At 54.0% G+C, this 14,254-nt stretch overlaps 1 protein-coding gene across 1 annotated transcript in view; it reads right to left on the bottom strand.

Annotated features, from left to right (window-relative positions):
* Positions 1 to 5,120: 5,120 nt before the first annotated feature.
* Positions 5,121 to 14,254, bottom strand: part of cbfa2t2 (CBFA2/RUNX1 partner transcriptional co-repressor 2) — a 17,327-nt gene continuing 8,193 nt past the window's right edge. The window contains exons 2-11 of the mRNA XM_067242975.1: positions 13,268 to 13,423; positions 12,832 to 13,073; positions 12,473 to 12,562; positions 10,144 to 10,325; positions 9,691 to 9,941; positions 8,033 to 8,118; positions 7,626 to 7,812; positions 6,578 to 6,646; positions 6,203 to 6,393; positions 5,121 to 6,108 (exon numbers count right to left, since the gene is read on the bottom strand). Of these exons, the coding sequence (XP_067099076.1) occupies positions 5,794 to 6,108; positions 6,203 to 6,393; positions 6,578 to 6,646; positions 7,626 to 7,812; positions 8,033 to 8,118; positions 9,691 to 9,941; positions 10,144 to 10,325; positions 12,473 to 12,562; positions 12,832 to 13,073; positions 13,268 to 13,423 (1,769 nt within the window). The 3' untranslated portion in view covers positions 5,121 to 5,793. The remainder of the gene's footprint in view (positions 6,109 to 6,202; positions 6,394 to 6,577; positions 6,647 to 7,625; positions 7,813 to 8,032; positions 8,119 to 9,690; positions 9,942 to 10,143; positions 10,326 to 12,472; positions 12,563 to 12,831; positions 13,074 to 13,267; positions 13,424 to 14,254) is intronic.

Raw genomic sequence — 14,254 nt, 5'->3', positions numbered from 1 at the left:
ACTGCATCCAGCTGAACATGATAGCTACGTATCGTGGACAAGAGTGACAGTGTTTGTGGCAGAGTCTCTTCCTACATGGCGGTAAGGTCGTCGAGGCAAGCTTCAACAGTTATTCCTCCCACAGGCTGACAGGGAAATTAGCCTGAGTGTCTGGAGCTTTCGTAAAGACACTTCACACACGCTCCGGATTTGGCCTTTGGCACAGTAATGTCATTAGTCATAGACATGGAGTGGCAGTAGGAAATCGCTTGAGGGGCAAACTAAGCTGCTGATGGCCCAGTCACATAGCTCAACTCATTATAAGAATATAAGAATCACCAGGACGCTCTAGGAAGGAACACAGGTTCAGGCAGAGAGAAGTGGTTGAATTCCACCGAAACGTCTTTGCCATCGTAGGAGTACAGTCATTTAGTCACATCTGGACACGCTGGCACAATCGCAGATGTCGCGCGGGTGATTGACATTTGGGCTGACAACCCCCGGCTACTCCCACTCTCCCCTCAGCCTGTGTGAATATGTAGAGGCTGCTGACGACATGTAGATGAGGACCAGCCATGTGTGCTAGCGCCTTCTGTTCCTCGGCTGTCCCCGGAAAGGCTGCTAAGCTCAGCTCCCAATTAGGACCACGAATAACATTAAATCCTGCCAGTGTCTGTGAAGGAGCAAAATATACACACAACTAGGTTTGTTGGCTAGTTGTGGAAAGATAATTGGCCTATGTTCGAAAAGCCCATCCTGTAGTATGGCCATGGCCAATGTAGGATCTTCTCTACCACAAAGTCCCTGGCTTTTGGAATGAGCACAGTGGCTCGACTCTATGCCTTAGGGTGTCAGTGCTTCTCTACAGTGTTGATTTACAGTGCTACACTGCCTCCTCCTAATGGATACCGCAGGGACTCTCTGCTTTACAAAGCTACAGGGGAACATAAAAACGAGCCCAGTGTGAAGAAGAATGCATTATTCTTGGTTGGTACTTAAAAAAGGAGGAGAGAGAAGGACCCTGGAGATTTGACATTTTAGTACGGGAATGCAAAATGTTTTTTTTGTAGACCGCACATATTTATTATCAGAAGTTTTAGGTTGAACTAATTTGGTCATTATAGCTTGAACGACTGTACAAGTAGCAAAGGAGAGTGTGAGGCTGAGGCGCTGGCACACATTGACACAAAGCAGCTTGTTACATAAATCAGGCAAGGAGACATTCAGTCGACGACGTTCTGACCTTGCTTGCCGAGTTGTAAGACACCGAAGAATGCCTACCTCTTTGACCTGCTGTGTCTGTAGCCAGGGTGACAAGAACACTCTCTGCTGGCAGGCACGGGTGTTTTCCCTTTTCCAAAGGGCCGACGTCAATGATAACTGTGCAGCCAATCAACTCGGGGTTGCATGGTTGGGGTTAGAAGTCATGGCTGAAGTGTTGACTTTGGCCCCGAGACCTGGAGGAGTCTCCTTCATCTGTCAGACAATCTCAGATTGAAACCTGCTGCAGCTGTTGCCCTGTCTCAGTGCCCCTGCTGCCTTTGTAATTCCTGTTACGGTGCTATTAAATGAAAAGAAGTTAGCTAGTCTGTTACGCCCTCCTTTCCGCACCACTATAGATGTGGATGCTTCCCAGAGTGGCACACAAACGCTCATCCGTGGCCAGGAGAGGAGGCAGGCGAGCAAAAGGATTTTGTTTCTTTGCTTTTCCTCCACTCTTCCATGGCCTTTACTTAATATTCTCTTTCAGCTTCGATGTGCCTTGAAAGTAAATGACACGCTCATCGTGATAGCATGCTGTGAAAACAATTTACACGTCTGGCAGAAGAAGAAAACATTTTTGAGGATGAGAGGCCACCCAACCCCTGTCCTGCTGAGTGTTGTGATTTGTGAGATGTTCATGTAGTGACTCAGGAACTATAATGGTCTCCATATCTATCTATGTTTGAAGAACAGCAGTGGGCATCCGTCTAATGGTTTCATGTCGTTGGGCTACGGACAGAGAGACTGGGTAGAGGCATTCATGTGCTATTGATTCATTTTCGTTTGTCACAAACGATAATGTTGTGTCTACATTCACTTGTGTCCATTAACAGTCTGCCTGTCTGTCTTTGTGTCAGTGTCTGCCTGTCTGCCTGCCTGCCAGTGTCTGTCGGCCTCCCTGGGTCTCTGTCAGTCTGTCTGTCTGCCTTCCTGTTTATCATTCAGTCCTTATAAATTCACTTTAGCCTTGGAACACACACACACACACGGGAGCCAGGTGTGTTTGGTGAAAGCTAAAACGCTCTTCCGAATGCTGAGCCACGGCAGCATCACACACATCTATTAAACTCCTGAGGGGCCAGAGCGTGTGTGTGTGTGTGTGGGGCGCTCTCCGAGTTTCACTTGATCAAAGGTAAATCCTCAGTTCTTTGGTCGAGGCACATCCAAACCTTCCGTTACTACTGCTGTGTTTCCAAGCAACAGAGTGCTAGTAAGGAGGACATGGATAGTACTATGGTCCCCTGGACAACATTAGGGGTTTAGGGAATTCCAACTGGAGCAACCAGATCCACGTATTCCAGTTATTTGAGCTGTTTCCATGATATTTTTTACAAGCGGACCATGACGAGCATGGGAAAGATGCTGCCAATTACGAGCTTCTGACAGCAGATGTACCAGGTCACACTTAGTGTTGGACAGGATCTATAGCTCTGTGTGACTGACGCATGTCTAGACAAGTCATGACAGAACGTGACGGCTCACCCTTCCCGGGCTTCGACCAAGGACAGAAGCCACGCACAGTCACATCACTGTCCCCCTCACGGACGCGGCCACAGCCATCGCCACAGTCATCCCCACATCATCCTCGCCCCAAGATCTTTATTAGCCTGTGGGTATGTGTAGTGGCTCGAACCACATAGTCCACACACACACTAGATGAATTTCAGCCTAGTTCCTTAAGTAAGTGGAGGATCAGTTAGTACTGTCAATGAACTGCTGGATGGAGCTCTCCCTAACCTGCCATCGTGTAAATCTACACCCAGAACAGATCTTGGATTCAAGATAAATGGATACATTCAAATGGTGGGATTGTTACATGAGACTGTTTTATAGACGGAATTATGTATTCACCGTCTTCATACCTTGATTTTTAGGGCGAGTATGTAATAATCCTAATGTATTCATTGAGCAGACGCTTTTATCTGAAGCAATGTACAGTATAGGGGGTATTTGAACCTATAAACTCCTGATCTCCATTAAGTTCTCTAACCACTGAGCTATATCCCATATATCAGTGTTGAGAGTTTAACAATCTAAAGCATTCACAATCGCATTGCTTAAAAGAATGACATTTAGACCAACCCTGTATTTCTGCAGTAGTATTGAAGTGCCACCTGCTGGTGAAAATGATGCATGGCGTTTCAGCCCCAACCATAGAAACCTGTTGACCTAAAATCCACCTTTCCACATTATAATACTGAACCAGGACATATTCAAAAGCCTCAGAGGTACAAAGAGGAATGAATAATGCATGGGTTAATTTAAAAAACACATCTCCAAAATAATAGGCTCTCAGGAGGGAGACTTTATTGGCCTTGCCCTCATTTGCCTTCAGATAAAAGGTGCGTATTGCATATTTTATAGAGAGCAAATGAATGATTCACTGCATTTACAAACAAGGTACTGGAATAGGTAAGAATTAGCCAAGTGTGAATTGGTGACGATGGAAACACGAAACTGTGCTCACCCATTCGGTTTGGTCCTCGCAATTGCCTGGCAACAAGAAGTTTATACCCACAGAGATACGTATATTTGAGATGTCAAAATAGATGACTTTGATGAGTCACTTTCTTGCAGTGACCTGAAACACCCCCTATAATGGAGTTTAGAGACTCCGAGGTAAGTTAGGAGTAGACCAGAGGTCTGTTTAGAGACGGCGGGCTTTCATCTCTTTTTTGTTTATGCAAAACCCCACTCGTCATGTCACCAGCTTTCATTTGCAAATGAGCATACACACACACACACACACTGACCGTAAACAATTTCAAGAACCTAACCTCAAAACAACATCTGGACAGAACAGGACATTTGGAGTCATTCTCTTTTTTTTTTTATTGTAATACTTCATGTCAAGATATCTGTTCATATGAAGTTGTGTCTCATAACAAAATATGTGTTTTAGAAGGAAAAGGTGGCTCACAACACAAAGGCATTCTCTCAGATAATATGCTTTTACGGACAAAACATCGCACGACAAAAACAAAGAGTCGATTCTGTGGTGACGACGCCGGAAACCGACGCCCAATCAAAAGGGAAGATGATCTCGAAACTTTACACTTTATCTAGCGGTGACATAGGATGAACTCAACGATAATATGTACAAAACAAAAAACTCCTGAGATTTAAAGAGAAACAGACCCACCACAGGTCGTACACCAGAGGGTCGCTCCCCCTCTACACCAACACTGCACCATGTACTCGGACACACAACCCCCGACCCCTCCAATCAGTCTGTTCGTACAACAGCCAGAAAACATGACATAGCTCAGAACAGGAGTCCACAGATGGAATGATAAACCGCCCCACTGTAATAAATTAAATATTTTTGTTTCGCTCTACCCCCTACGGGTTCAATTCTCGTGTGGAAACAGGTGCAAACGTAGCCTTGGTGTAAGATCTGAAGGAGTCCGCTCCGCGTTTATAGAACTAGTCACTAGGAGCTGGAAAACATGAACATTGCCTGTGACTGAAAGCCCATTAAAAAGTGTTGAACATGTATGCATGTATACTGCATACATACATGGATGTCATATTGTCCTTGCATGACTCCAAATACTTCCTTTTCCTGTGGGGTCGTCGTGAAGGTCTAGACTGGACCATATAGGTTATATATACTTATAGGCATCACAGAACTGTACACGAGTTGGTGAATATCCAGCCCGTGTACAACGCAGCAGTTACAGGCGACGCAAAACCGTCCCCTTAGCCATCGCGAGCTTTGGGGACGCGGGACAACAACCGGTAACACCCAAAACGCCGCCGTTCGAATATCGCTTCCGAGATCGACGATTCACGTGCGTGACCGAATATTTCCCCACTGACGGCACATAACGCTTGACACACACACACACACACTGACCAAGAAAACAGTCCGGAACTCAGGCGAGAGGGATACTTTTAACAGCTATACATGGGACAGCACTCGAGAGAAGAGCACCACTATCTTCTAGTCTTCTCTTGGTGTCTCCCAGACAAGGAGACGATTCCCCACTGGTTTTATGTCCCCACATAAAACCAGGTCTCTCCCGGGCTTATATACACACACAATACTCTCAGAATACATTGTCTGGACTGAAGTGTCTCTGTGGATTCGTTTTGTGTGTCGCCAGGAGTAACAGAAGCAGGTTTCAATCTGAGATTGTCTGTTTGACAGATGAAGGCGACTCCTCCAGGTCTCTGGGCCAAAGTCAACAGGCAAGACCCTCTTCAGATCACCCAGTCTCCCTTGAGAGACTGAACTCAGGCTCAAATCTGCTCGTGTTGCTCGTCTGGTGAGAGTTCAGGTCTACAGAGTGGAGACTGACCCTGGATCTGCGCCTGTGGCGACACCCAAGCCCAGAGACTTTCAACCTACAATGTCACTTCCTCTCTGAGGTGTCACATGTCCCCTCCCCCCCCCTATCCAATGACAACGCTTCACGGGCTTTTGGGATGGTGGTTGGCGACCAGAGGAGCAAGTCTGTACGGAAAGTCATCGAGCGATCTGAACACCACCGATCTGAGAACAGCTGGGATGGGTCGGACTCCAAATCAAAATCTCCCCGCTGGGTCCTAGTGGCCGTTGGTCTCGGGTGCCGAGGTGGGGGTGGAAGGGGTGGAGGAGCGGGAGAGCACGGAGGCCTTCTCTCCCCGAGGGCTGGAGGCGGCCGGCACGCTCTCCGGAGCCTTGGCCCCCGTGAGGCTGGCGGGGGCCCCTGCCGAGGCCCTGGCCGTGGCGGACACGGGCTTGGGCTGGGTCTGCAGGCCGGGGCTGCAGATCAGGTGGTGTCTCTCCCAGTCCTTGTGCTGGCAGAAGGAGCCGCAGTAGCGGGCGGCGTTGCAGCCACTGCAGGTCTCGCTGGCCTTTCGTCCGCAGTTCCAGCAACACTGGACGGGAGAGGGAGGATGGGGGTCAGACTATTTGCGGGCCGTTTGTACGGCGGACGTGCGTGTGCGCGTGTGTACATCTGCATCCTCTCACCTCGCTGGAGTCCTCCTGCTCGTTGATGACCAGGACGGCTTCCTGGGCGGCCTTCCTCTTGGCCTCGGCCAGGGTCTTCTCCATCTTGGCCCTCTCGGCGGCGATCATCTCGAAGGCCTTCTGCTCGGCCTCGGCCACGGCCTTCTGGACCTCGTCCATGGCCTGCCGCTTCACCTCGTTCACAGCCTCCTCTGAGGGGGGGGGGACGACACACACACAGAGCTCTGGGTTAACGCCGCTTCCAAGCCAGCCCAGGCTACACCGCTGACCTCCAGACTCAGCATGGTCGGGGGGCTGCTAAGAGTTTGAGAGGAAGTTTGGAACTCCCATGTCGAAAAGAAAGAAAAAAAGAGGGGGGTGCCGTCAGGTCCTCACCTGCTTTCTTCCAGATCTCATCTGGTACGTAGCCAGAACCGGGGCGTGGAGCGAACTCCCTCTGGGAGTCTGGAGTGGAGAGAGAGGGAGAACGAGAGAGAGGAAGGAAGGGCGGGGGAGAGAGAGAGGGAAGCAGTTAGCACCCGTCACAATGGATAAAAGAACCCAAAACATCCCAGAACGAGCCGTCACGACCAAAGTCGACGTCGTTCAATGTTTCAAGCCTACAACCCGGCTCACTAAAACTGCCCCGACTAGGGTCTGCCACGGACTCTGCCTATAAACCCGCCGCCTCACTGAACCCCTCCGTGTTCCGACTGCCGTAAACAAAAGAGGCAGCTTTAGGGCCGTGTGCGTCTGGCTCCGAGGCACTCATCTACATTACAACCAAGCTGTGGCAACATTCTGTCTCTTCCCCTCTCTCTCTCTATGTCCCCCCCGTGTTCTCTCTGCCGCGCCGCCCAGGCCTGCCCAGGGCTCGTCGTACCCAGCTCCGAGGTGCCTGGTCTGGGCACGGTGCTGGAGGAGGGCTGGGGGGACACTGCTGGGCGGCCAGATGGCGCTCCGTCCTGCCAGCCAGTTCTGGGTCTCGGAGGCGGCAGGACGGGCCTTCTGTGGCCGATCTGGACAGGCCAGCGCTGGCACCCGTCTGTGGGCCACGTACCAGCGGGCCACAGAGAGGCTGGCGCGCGGAGAGAACACGGCTAGTACACAGCAGACTGGGGGCGGGTCGAACATGTGACACGCGCCCGTCCACAGAGGGCTGCGGTTCTGACTGTCACCACTAGAGGGCGGAGAGTCTGTGCATGTTGTGACGAGAGACGGCCATTCGGAAGAAGGAGACGTGTCCTGTTTTCTCCGGGTTCAAAAGCAGGAGGGTGATATGCAGAAATCCTTTCCCTTTTCGGAGGACATTTCCCATTCCATTTAAGGACATTAATTGGGGAGAACAAATCCTGCCTAATAAAGCCACAATGTCAGAAGACTTTCCGTGAGTGTGTGTGTGAGTGCATGCGTGTGAGCATATGCTCTGGAACCATCTACCCACCGGGGCCGTCCGCAGCGTGGGGGCTGTGGGTCTTGGAGAAGGTTCCAGAAGCTCCGGAGCTCCCCTTGCGAGGGTCTTCCTGCCTCCTCCAGTAGTTGAGCTCCTCGCGGTCCGACTCCTGGCAGCGTCTGAGCACGCTCACTGACCTCCGGGTCTTCTCCACCATGTCCACGATGCAGTTCAACACCTGGAGCACATCCACACGGTGTTCATGGAACTATACGTTTCAACGTCCAGGCCAATAAAGCATATCAAACAAAAAATTACATAAATCTATAGAGTATATTTATGAGAGATCAAAAAGAGAGATCGAGAGAGAGACACCAGAGGTCCTGTGGTACTTAAGCGCCACCGGAGCAAGGCAGAAGTATTAATATCAGCACTAGTGCAGCCGCCAGTGTACTTACATGGTCCAGATGTCTCCACTCGTCAGCCCACTCCCTGTCTGTCAGCCTGTGGTCCACCGGCTCCTCGCGGTAGCCCCCGTTAGTGCCTGAGTAAAAACACAAGACGAGAGAGGGTGAACGAGGAGCCGCTTTGCCCGCGACTTCACCGCGGCTACTGTCCTTAATGTGGCCGCACCGGCTGGCAGGGATGAAGGAGCGCCCAGCGGTGACAGGCCACGGTGACGGGGGCCGTCTGTAATGAGGCCCGGCCGCGAGGACCCCATCGGTGTGGCTCTTAGCCTCGGTGCCCCCCGTGCGCGGTGCGTACCCCAGCCGGCCGGAGAGAGACAAGAGGGAGGACCAGATCCCCGGCTCCAGACTGCTGCCCACAGGGCCGGCACATCTGGAAGTCAGCTGTCAACCCTCACCTCCCCACCCCCCGCCTGGCCTCCCCTGACAAGGGAGCACTGAAGGGAACTGAGGCCCCTTCCTCCCCCCCCCCCCCTCCCTCCCTCCCTCCCTTCCCTCCGCTGGAGCTCTCAGCATTCCAGCAGGGAGACACTCAGGCTGAGTGGAGCGGCTCCACTTCTAAACACAACCAGCCCTGGGCCCTCTGAGCTGACACTCCGGCCTGAGAAGGGTCCATCACACACACACACACACACACACACACACACAGATATATATATAAAAAAAAAAAGAAAAACCACCAAAACAAAGCCCTAGAATCAACACATGCGTGTGTGTGCCATTACCCTCCAAATCTCAATCACTCCTGTTTCTCATCTGGGCTCCCCAGTTCAAAGACGCGTGCGTGCGTGCGCGTGCACGCGCGTGTCAAGCTAAGTGGCGGCAGGCAGGCTGGCGGTTTCGGTGCTCGGGCCTCATAAACACAGCTCCTCTGCTGCGTGTGTGTTAAGGTTGTGTGTGTGTGTGTGTCCAAACTACTGCTGTTTCCTCCCTCTGGTCACTGACGAGCTCCAGATGCCGCCTGAACACAGACCAGGCCTGAGACGGGCCTCTCTGTCAGAGCCCGCTCTGGCCAGCGCCACTGTTTACCCACACAGCCCAGAGCTGGGGACGCTGTTTGTCAATCACGGAGGCACGTCAACAATTGGATAGACACACACACACACACACGAGACCACCTACTAGGCTAGGTGACATCTGCCCTAAAAAGGCAAGGATGCATGCGTGTGAGTGAATGAGAGGCAGATTTTTGTTCTTCTATTCTGGAGAAAGTTGGTCGTTTTTCCACAGATGGAGTTGGAAACACGTGTGTTCTGTGCGTGAGTGTGAGAGAGGTTGTGTGTTCTGTGTGTGTGTGTGTCCTGTGTGTGTGAGAGAAGTTGTGTGTGTGTGTGTGAGAGAGAGAGGTTGTGTGTCCTGTGTGTGTGTGTGAGAGAGGTTGTGTGTCCTGTGTGTGTGTGTGAGAGAGGTTGAGTGTGTGTGTGTGTGTGAGAGAGGTTGTGTGTCCAGTGTGTGTGTGTGTGTGTGTGTGTGTGAGAGGTTGTGTGTCCAGTGTGTGTGTGTGTGTGTGTGTGTGAGAGAGAGGTTGTGTGTCCTGTGTGTGTGTGTGTGTGAGAGAGGTTGTGTGTGTGTGTCCTGTGTGTGTGTGTGTGTGTGTGAGAGACAGGTTGTGTGTGTGTGTGAGAGAGGTTGTGTGTGTGTGTGTGTACCTGGGAGTCGGGGCCTGTCCTTGAGCTCCCGCAGCTCCAGCAGGCGGTGGCTCTCGCGGTGCAGCAGGTGGGGCCCCGTGATGTCGTCCAGGGCGTAGTGCTGCAGGGGCGGAGGCGTTGGGTGGAGCTGGGCGCTGAGGGGCTGCGGGTGGGCGGGGCTGTGGCGGGGGGCGGGGCTGATGGTGCAGATGCGCTTGGCGGGGGGCTCCAGGGCTGCGGGGGGGCGCTCGTGGAAGCCGTTCTCTTTCCCTCTGCGGGGGAGAGAGAGAGGTAAACCGACAGCTCTTATCACAGCTCATTTCAACCCTGACGGTCGAGAACAGTCATTATGGGAAGGAGAGGAGGAGCGCAGGTGCACATACATGCGCTCGTGTGAGTGTTTGGAAGAGCTTGGGGGCGAGAGAGGATGCATCTGTGTGCGCGTGTGTGAGGGAGAGAGAGAGAGAGACGGACCTGCCGGGGCTGTGCCTCTTGGCGGCGTCGCTGGGCTCCAGCAGCAGCTCCGAGGCGTCGGGCGGCGAGGCCAGCGCCGTGCTGAGCAGCAGGTGCTCGTGCTGGGACAGGTACTGGGCCGGGGTCTGCTTGGCCGCGCGCGCGCAGTGCAGCAGCTCTCTCTGCAGCAGGGGCAGGTTCGCCTGGGGGGGGGGGATGAGGGAGGAGAGGAAGAGTAGGGAGGGTTGTAATATCATTCAGTACATCATGTGCAGTCCCCCTGCAGCACGGTCCCTTACTGGTTGCTCCTGCAGCAGTAATCGTCTGGAGCCGTGTGATTGGTCGCACGCACACACACGCACACACACGCTCACCCCGTGTCTCTCGGGAATATCACGCCGGCTACGGGAAGCAGGGGACAGAAACAGCTCTGGCGACGGCAGCAAGACACTGCACACGTGTGTGTGTGTGTGTGTGTGAGTTAGGAGGCCTGGTTGTGTGAGAGTGTGTGTGTGTGTGAGTTAGGAGGCCTGGTTGTGTGAGAGGGTGTGTGTGTGTGTGTGTGTGTGTTGGGGGAAGGGGCAGGACAGATGGAGCAGATCTGTCCTAGATAGATGGAAACCAGATCAGTATCTGGGGGAGACACAGACAGACGCAGAGCAGATCCCTGCTAGTCCTGGCGCCTGGGGGGGCCTCAGGAGGCTGGGGGGGATGAGGCTGGAGGATGAGGCTGAGACTAGGGTTTAGGCTAGGGCTGGGGCTAGACCCCGGGGTAATGGCTGGGGGGGGGGGGTCAGGGTTGGGGCTAGACCTGGGAGAGGGGTGGTGGTCAGGGGTTGGGGCTGAGGCCCGGGCTCTCATTGGGGCCTGGGGGTGAAGACGGGGTCTGCTGTAGCTCCCCTGTCGTGCCCTTCAAAACCTCCAGCGTTCACGTCTGCTCAGCGTAACGGGGCTGACGTCCACTGGTGGCAGCAGGCGTGCGCGCGCACAGGAGGAAGAGAAGCAGCCCCGGGCAGAGCCCGAGGTGCGGGCTGCTTAGGAGGATAAGCCAGGATCCGTGTTTAGATAAGCCAGGTAATGAGTCACTCCGGGAATGCGCGTATGGGAGTTACACGACGAACACAAACACTGGGGAGACGGAGAGGGAGAAAGTGAGAGTTGAGAGAGTGCAGACGCCGCCGGTGGCTGACGCCGACTCCATCCTTCTCCCTCGCTCTCCCCCTCCATCTGTGTGTCTTGCTCTCCCCCCCCCACCCCCCCTCTCCTAACGAATACCAGACACCGGCGTGCTTATCATTATACCCACTTCCTCCCTCACACCCTCTCGCGCTCGCTTTTTCTTTTAAATTCCACCATTCTGGCGTTTTTACGGCTACATTTGAGCTCTCTCTCTCTCTCTCTCTCTATCCTCCTACCTCTCCCCGTACCCCCTCGACCCGCTGGCCACAACCTTTTACTCTTGTCCTCTAACCCCCCCCCCGCCCCCTCAGCACCCCCCCTTCCCGGGCCCCCGTTCTCTAGCAGACACATGTGTTGTGTGTCAGCGTGTTGCAGGCTTTCTGTGGGGCGGATGTGCGAGCTTGGCGGCGCCTTGGCAGCTGAATGCTCTCTTTTAACGTGACGGCGGGTCCATATGGCTCTCTTGAGCTCATAAAGGAGGGAAGGGAATGGTTTATAGTCATGTTTCACACTTCCGAGCTCTCCCTTCCTCGCTCATTCACTCTCCCTCTCTCCATCGCTCTCCCACACACCCTCATTCTCTCTTTCTCCCCCCCCCCCTCACCCCATATCTCTCTCTCTCCCTCTCCTCCCCCTGCCTTCCCCTCACTCCGCCTCGGCCGGTGCCCTCAGGAGTCAGTTCTGTGGAGCAGCAGAGATAAAGTGAGGGGCCCTCCCTTGTAAATACAGAGCAGGGGGTGGGAAGCCGAGAGGTCTCGTCTGCCGACTGAGACAGGCGGGCTTCTGGGGGAGGGGAGGGGTGGGGGGGTGAGAGCGAGGTAACCATGAAGAAAGACCAGCTTTCTCCGCCGTCTGAAAACCTCAGAGGCGCTCACACCAGAGTTGTGACTGGGGAGGGATTTATGTCCAGCTCCCCAGGGGGCGGCTCTTAAAAAGTATACTCTTACAGACATGTGCTACAAAGTGACTCGAGAGGTCGTTAAACTCCACCCCACCCCACCCCACCCCCCCAACCTCCACCCCCGCGGCCCTCCCGGCCCGGTCGCTTGTCATTTCGACACATACCGCTGCGCTGGTACCGGGAGCGACTGGAACGCGTTAGCCTGCACGGCTAATCACAAGCACTCTCAGCGGTGTTGTTGTCCTTGCTGCAGGGAGGGGGGCGGCCTACCTTGAGGAAGGGAATGACGAAGGGCCGCAGGGGGAAGTTGGTGGCCTCCTGGAGGCGCGAGTGGAACTCCTCGATGGTCACTGTGGAATTCTGGGAAAAGGGAAGGCGACGTCAACCACAAATCGACCAATATCACGCGCTCATCGAAACCAGCCATGCTGTGGTTAGGAGCCTTTCTCTCATAAAAACCCTTTCAGGTTTTAGTGCTATAAAATGAAGTGAATATCTTTTTATGGTCTTTAAAAATGTACCGTTTTATCCAAGACTTCATATAGGTTTCATATAAGACTTCTACACAGACACAAATATAATTATACTGCACACAGCAGCCTGTTTTAAGACCCACAGTAAACACTCACCACCAGAGCTAGCACCAGGTTGCGGACGCTCTCCCCGATCTCAGGGGAGATGTCGTTCCCGAACTGCTGCAGAGTGGTCAGGAAGCGCTTCAGCTTGCTCAGCTGACGAGCGCCGCAGGTGGCCGGGAGCTGCTGATTGGCTAGCGAGGAGGACGACGAGGACGAGGGCCCGTTGCTGTAGCGCTGAGGTGGGGAGGGCACCGCGTTGAGGGTGGGCGGCGAGTGATTAATCCCATTGGTCACTGAGAAGGAAGCGCAAGGGGACAGGAGACGGGGGGGGGGGGCAATGAGAGACATATGAAAAGAAGTACATTCGAGATGGTGCTGAATGAACGGACGGGGTTGTGTGTGAAGTGGAAAGCGGCATGCAGGGCGTGGAGGCTCCTGCAGGGGGAGCCGGCGAGGAGGGGGTGGGGCCGACTGCAGGGGGACTCACGCGTGGTGGAGGAGAAGGAGACTGGCCGGGGGCCGCTGGGGTTGATGGAGGGCAGGGGGGGCATGGTGCTGCTGGCGCTGCTGGGAGCTGGTCTGGAATGAGTCTTAACATCCACAGGGGAACCGGGCATGGCAGGGCTCTTCTTCTCTGCACTGTCTGCCACACACACACACACAGAGAGAGAGACAGGGTTAATTACGCAACCAATATTGAAGACACAGTGACTCGCATGCAATGCTTGGAGCATTTGACGGCGGATCAAGAGGTTGCAAGTCACCCTCTGTACGTCGCTTTGCGTCTACGAAATGAACACAGACTGGCAAAAACGTTGGGTCAACCACCGGAGTAAAGTACCAAGGAGCAGGTAAGGCCACGACCAGGCAGTCGCCCTCGTGAAGGACCCCCAGCAACCCCAGGGTTGGTTAGGAACAACAGGGAGAGAGAGCCAACCTCTCATCCCAATCCTGGCGTGGTTATGGGCCCTGAGCCTTTGTGTCCCAAGTGAGACTGCCCTTAGCCTCCCCAGCCTCCCCTCCCCTCCCTCCCCTCCCCTCCCCCCCCCCCCCCCCCCCCAGTAGAAAACCAGATGTCTTGGGTCCGTTGCTCGCTCGGCGCCCCCCCCCCCCCCCCCCCCCCGCCCCCTGCCCCATTGAGTTCCATGACAGAGAAGGCTGGAGAAGAAAGCCATTGTGCAGGGAGAAGAATGCCTCGTCAATGAGCTCCAGGCCGGGGGAAAAGGGCCGGGGCTATTTCACGCTTTACTAACAAGATCGCCAGAGCTTTTGAATGTTAAAAACGCATAGTTCTCTATGTGCCATTGTGGATGAATGGGACCACCAGATAGGGAGAGAGTGGAGGGGGGGGGGGGGTGATAGGTGGAGGATGGAGGGGGGGGGGGGGTGATCGGTGATCAGAGAGGAGTCTTTGTGTGTGGGAGATCCATGAAAGCAGAGGCTTGTCTCCATTTGGAGTGGATCACAAACTCCA

Source organism: Osmerus mordax, chromosome 1 (assembly GCF_038355195.1).
Source record: "Osmerus mordax isolate fOsmMor3 chromosome 1, fOsmMor3.pri, whole genome shotgun sequence".
Classification (NCBI taxonomy): Eukaryota; Metazoa; Chordata; class Actinopteri; order Osmeriformes; family Osmeridae; genus Osmerus; species Osmerus mordax.
The sequence above is the reverse complement of the archived record's forward strand: the minus strand, read 5'-3'. Positions and strand labels throughout refer to the sequence as shown.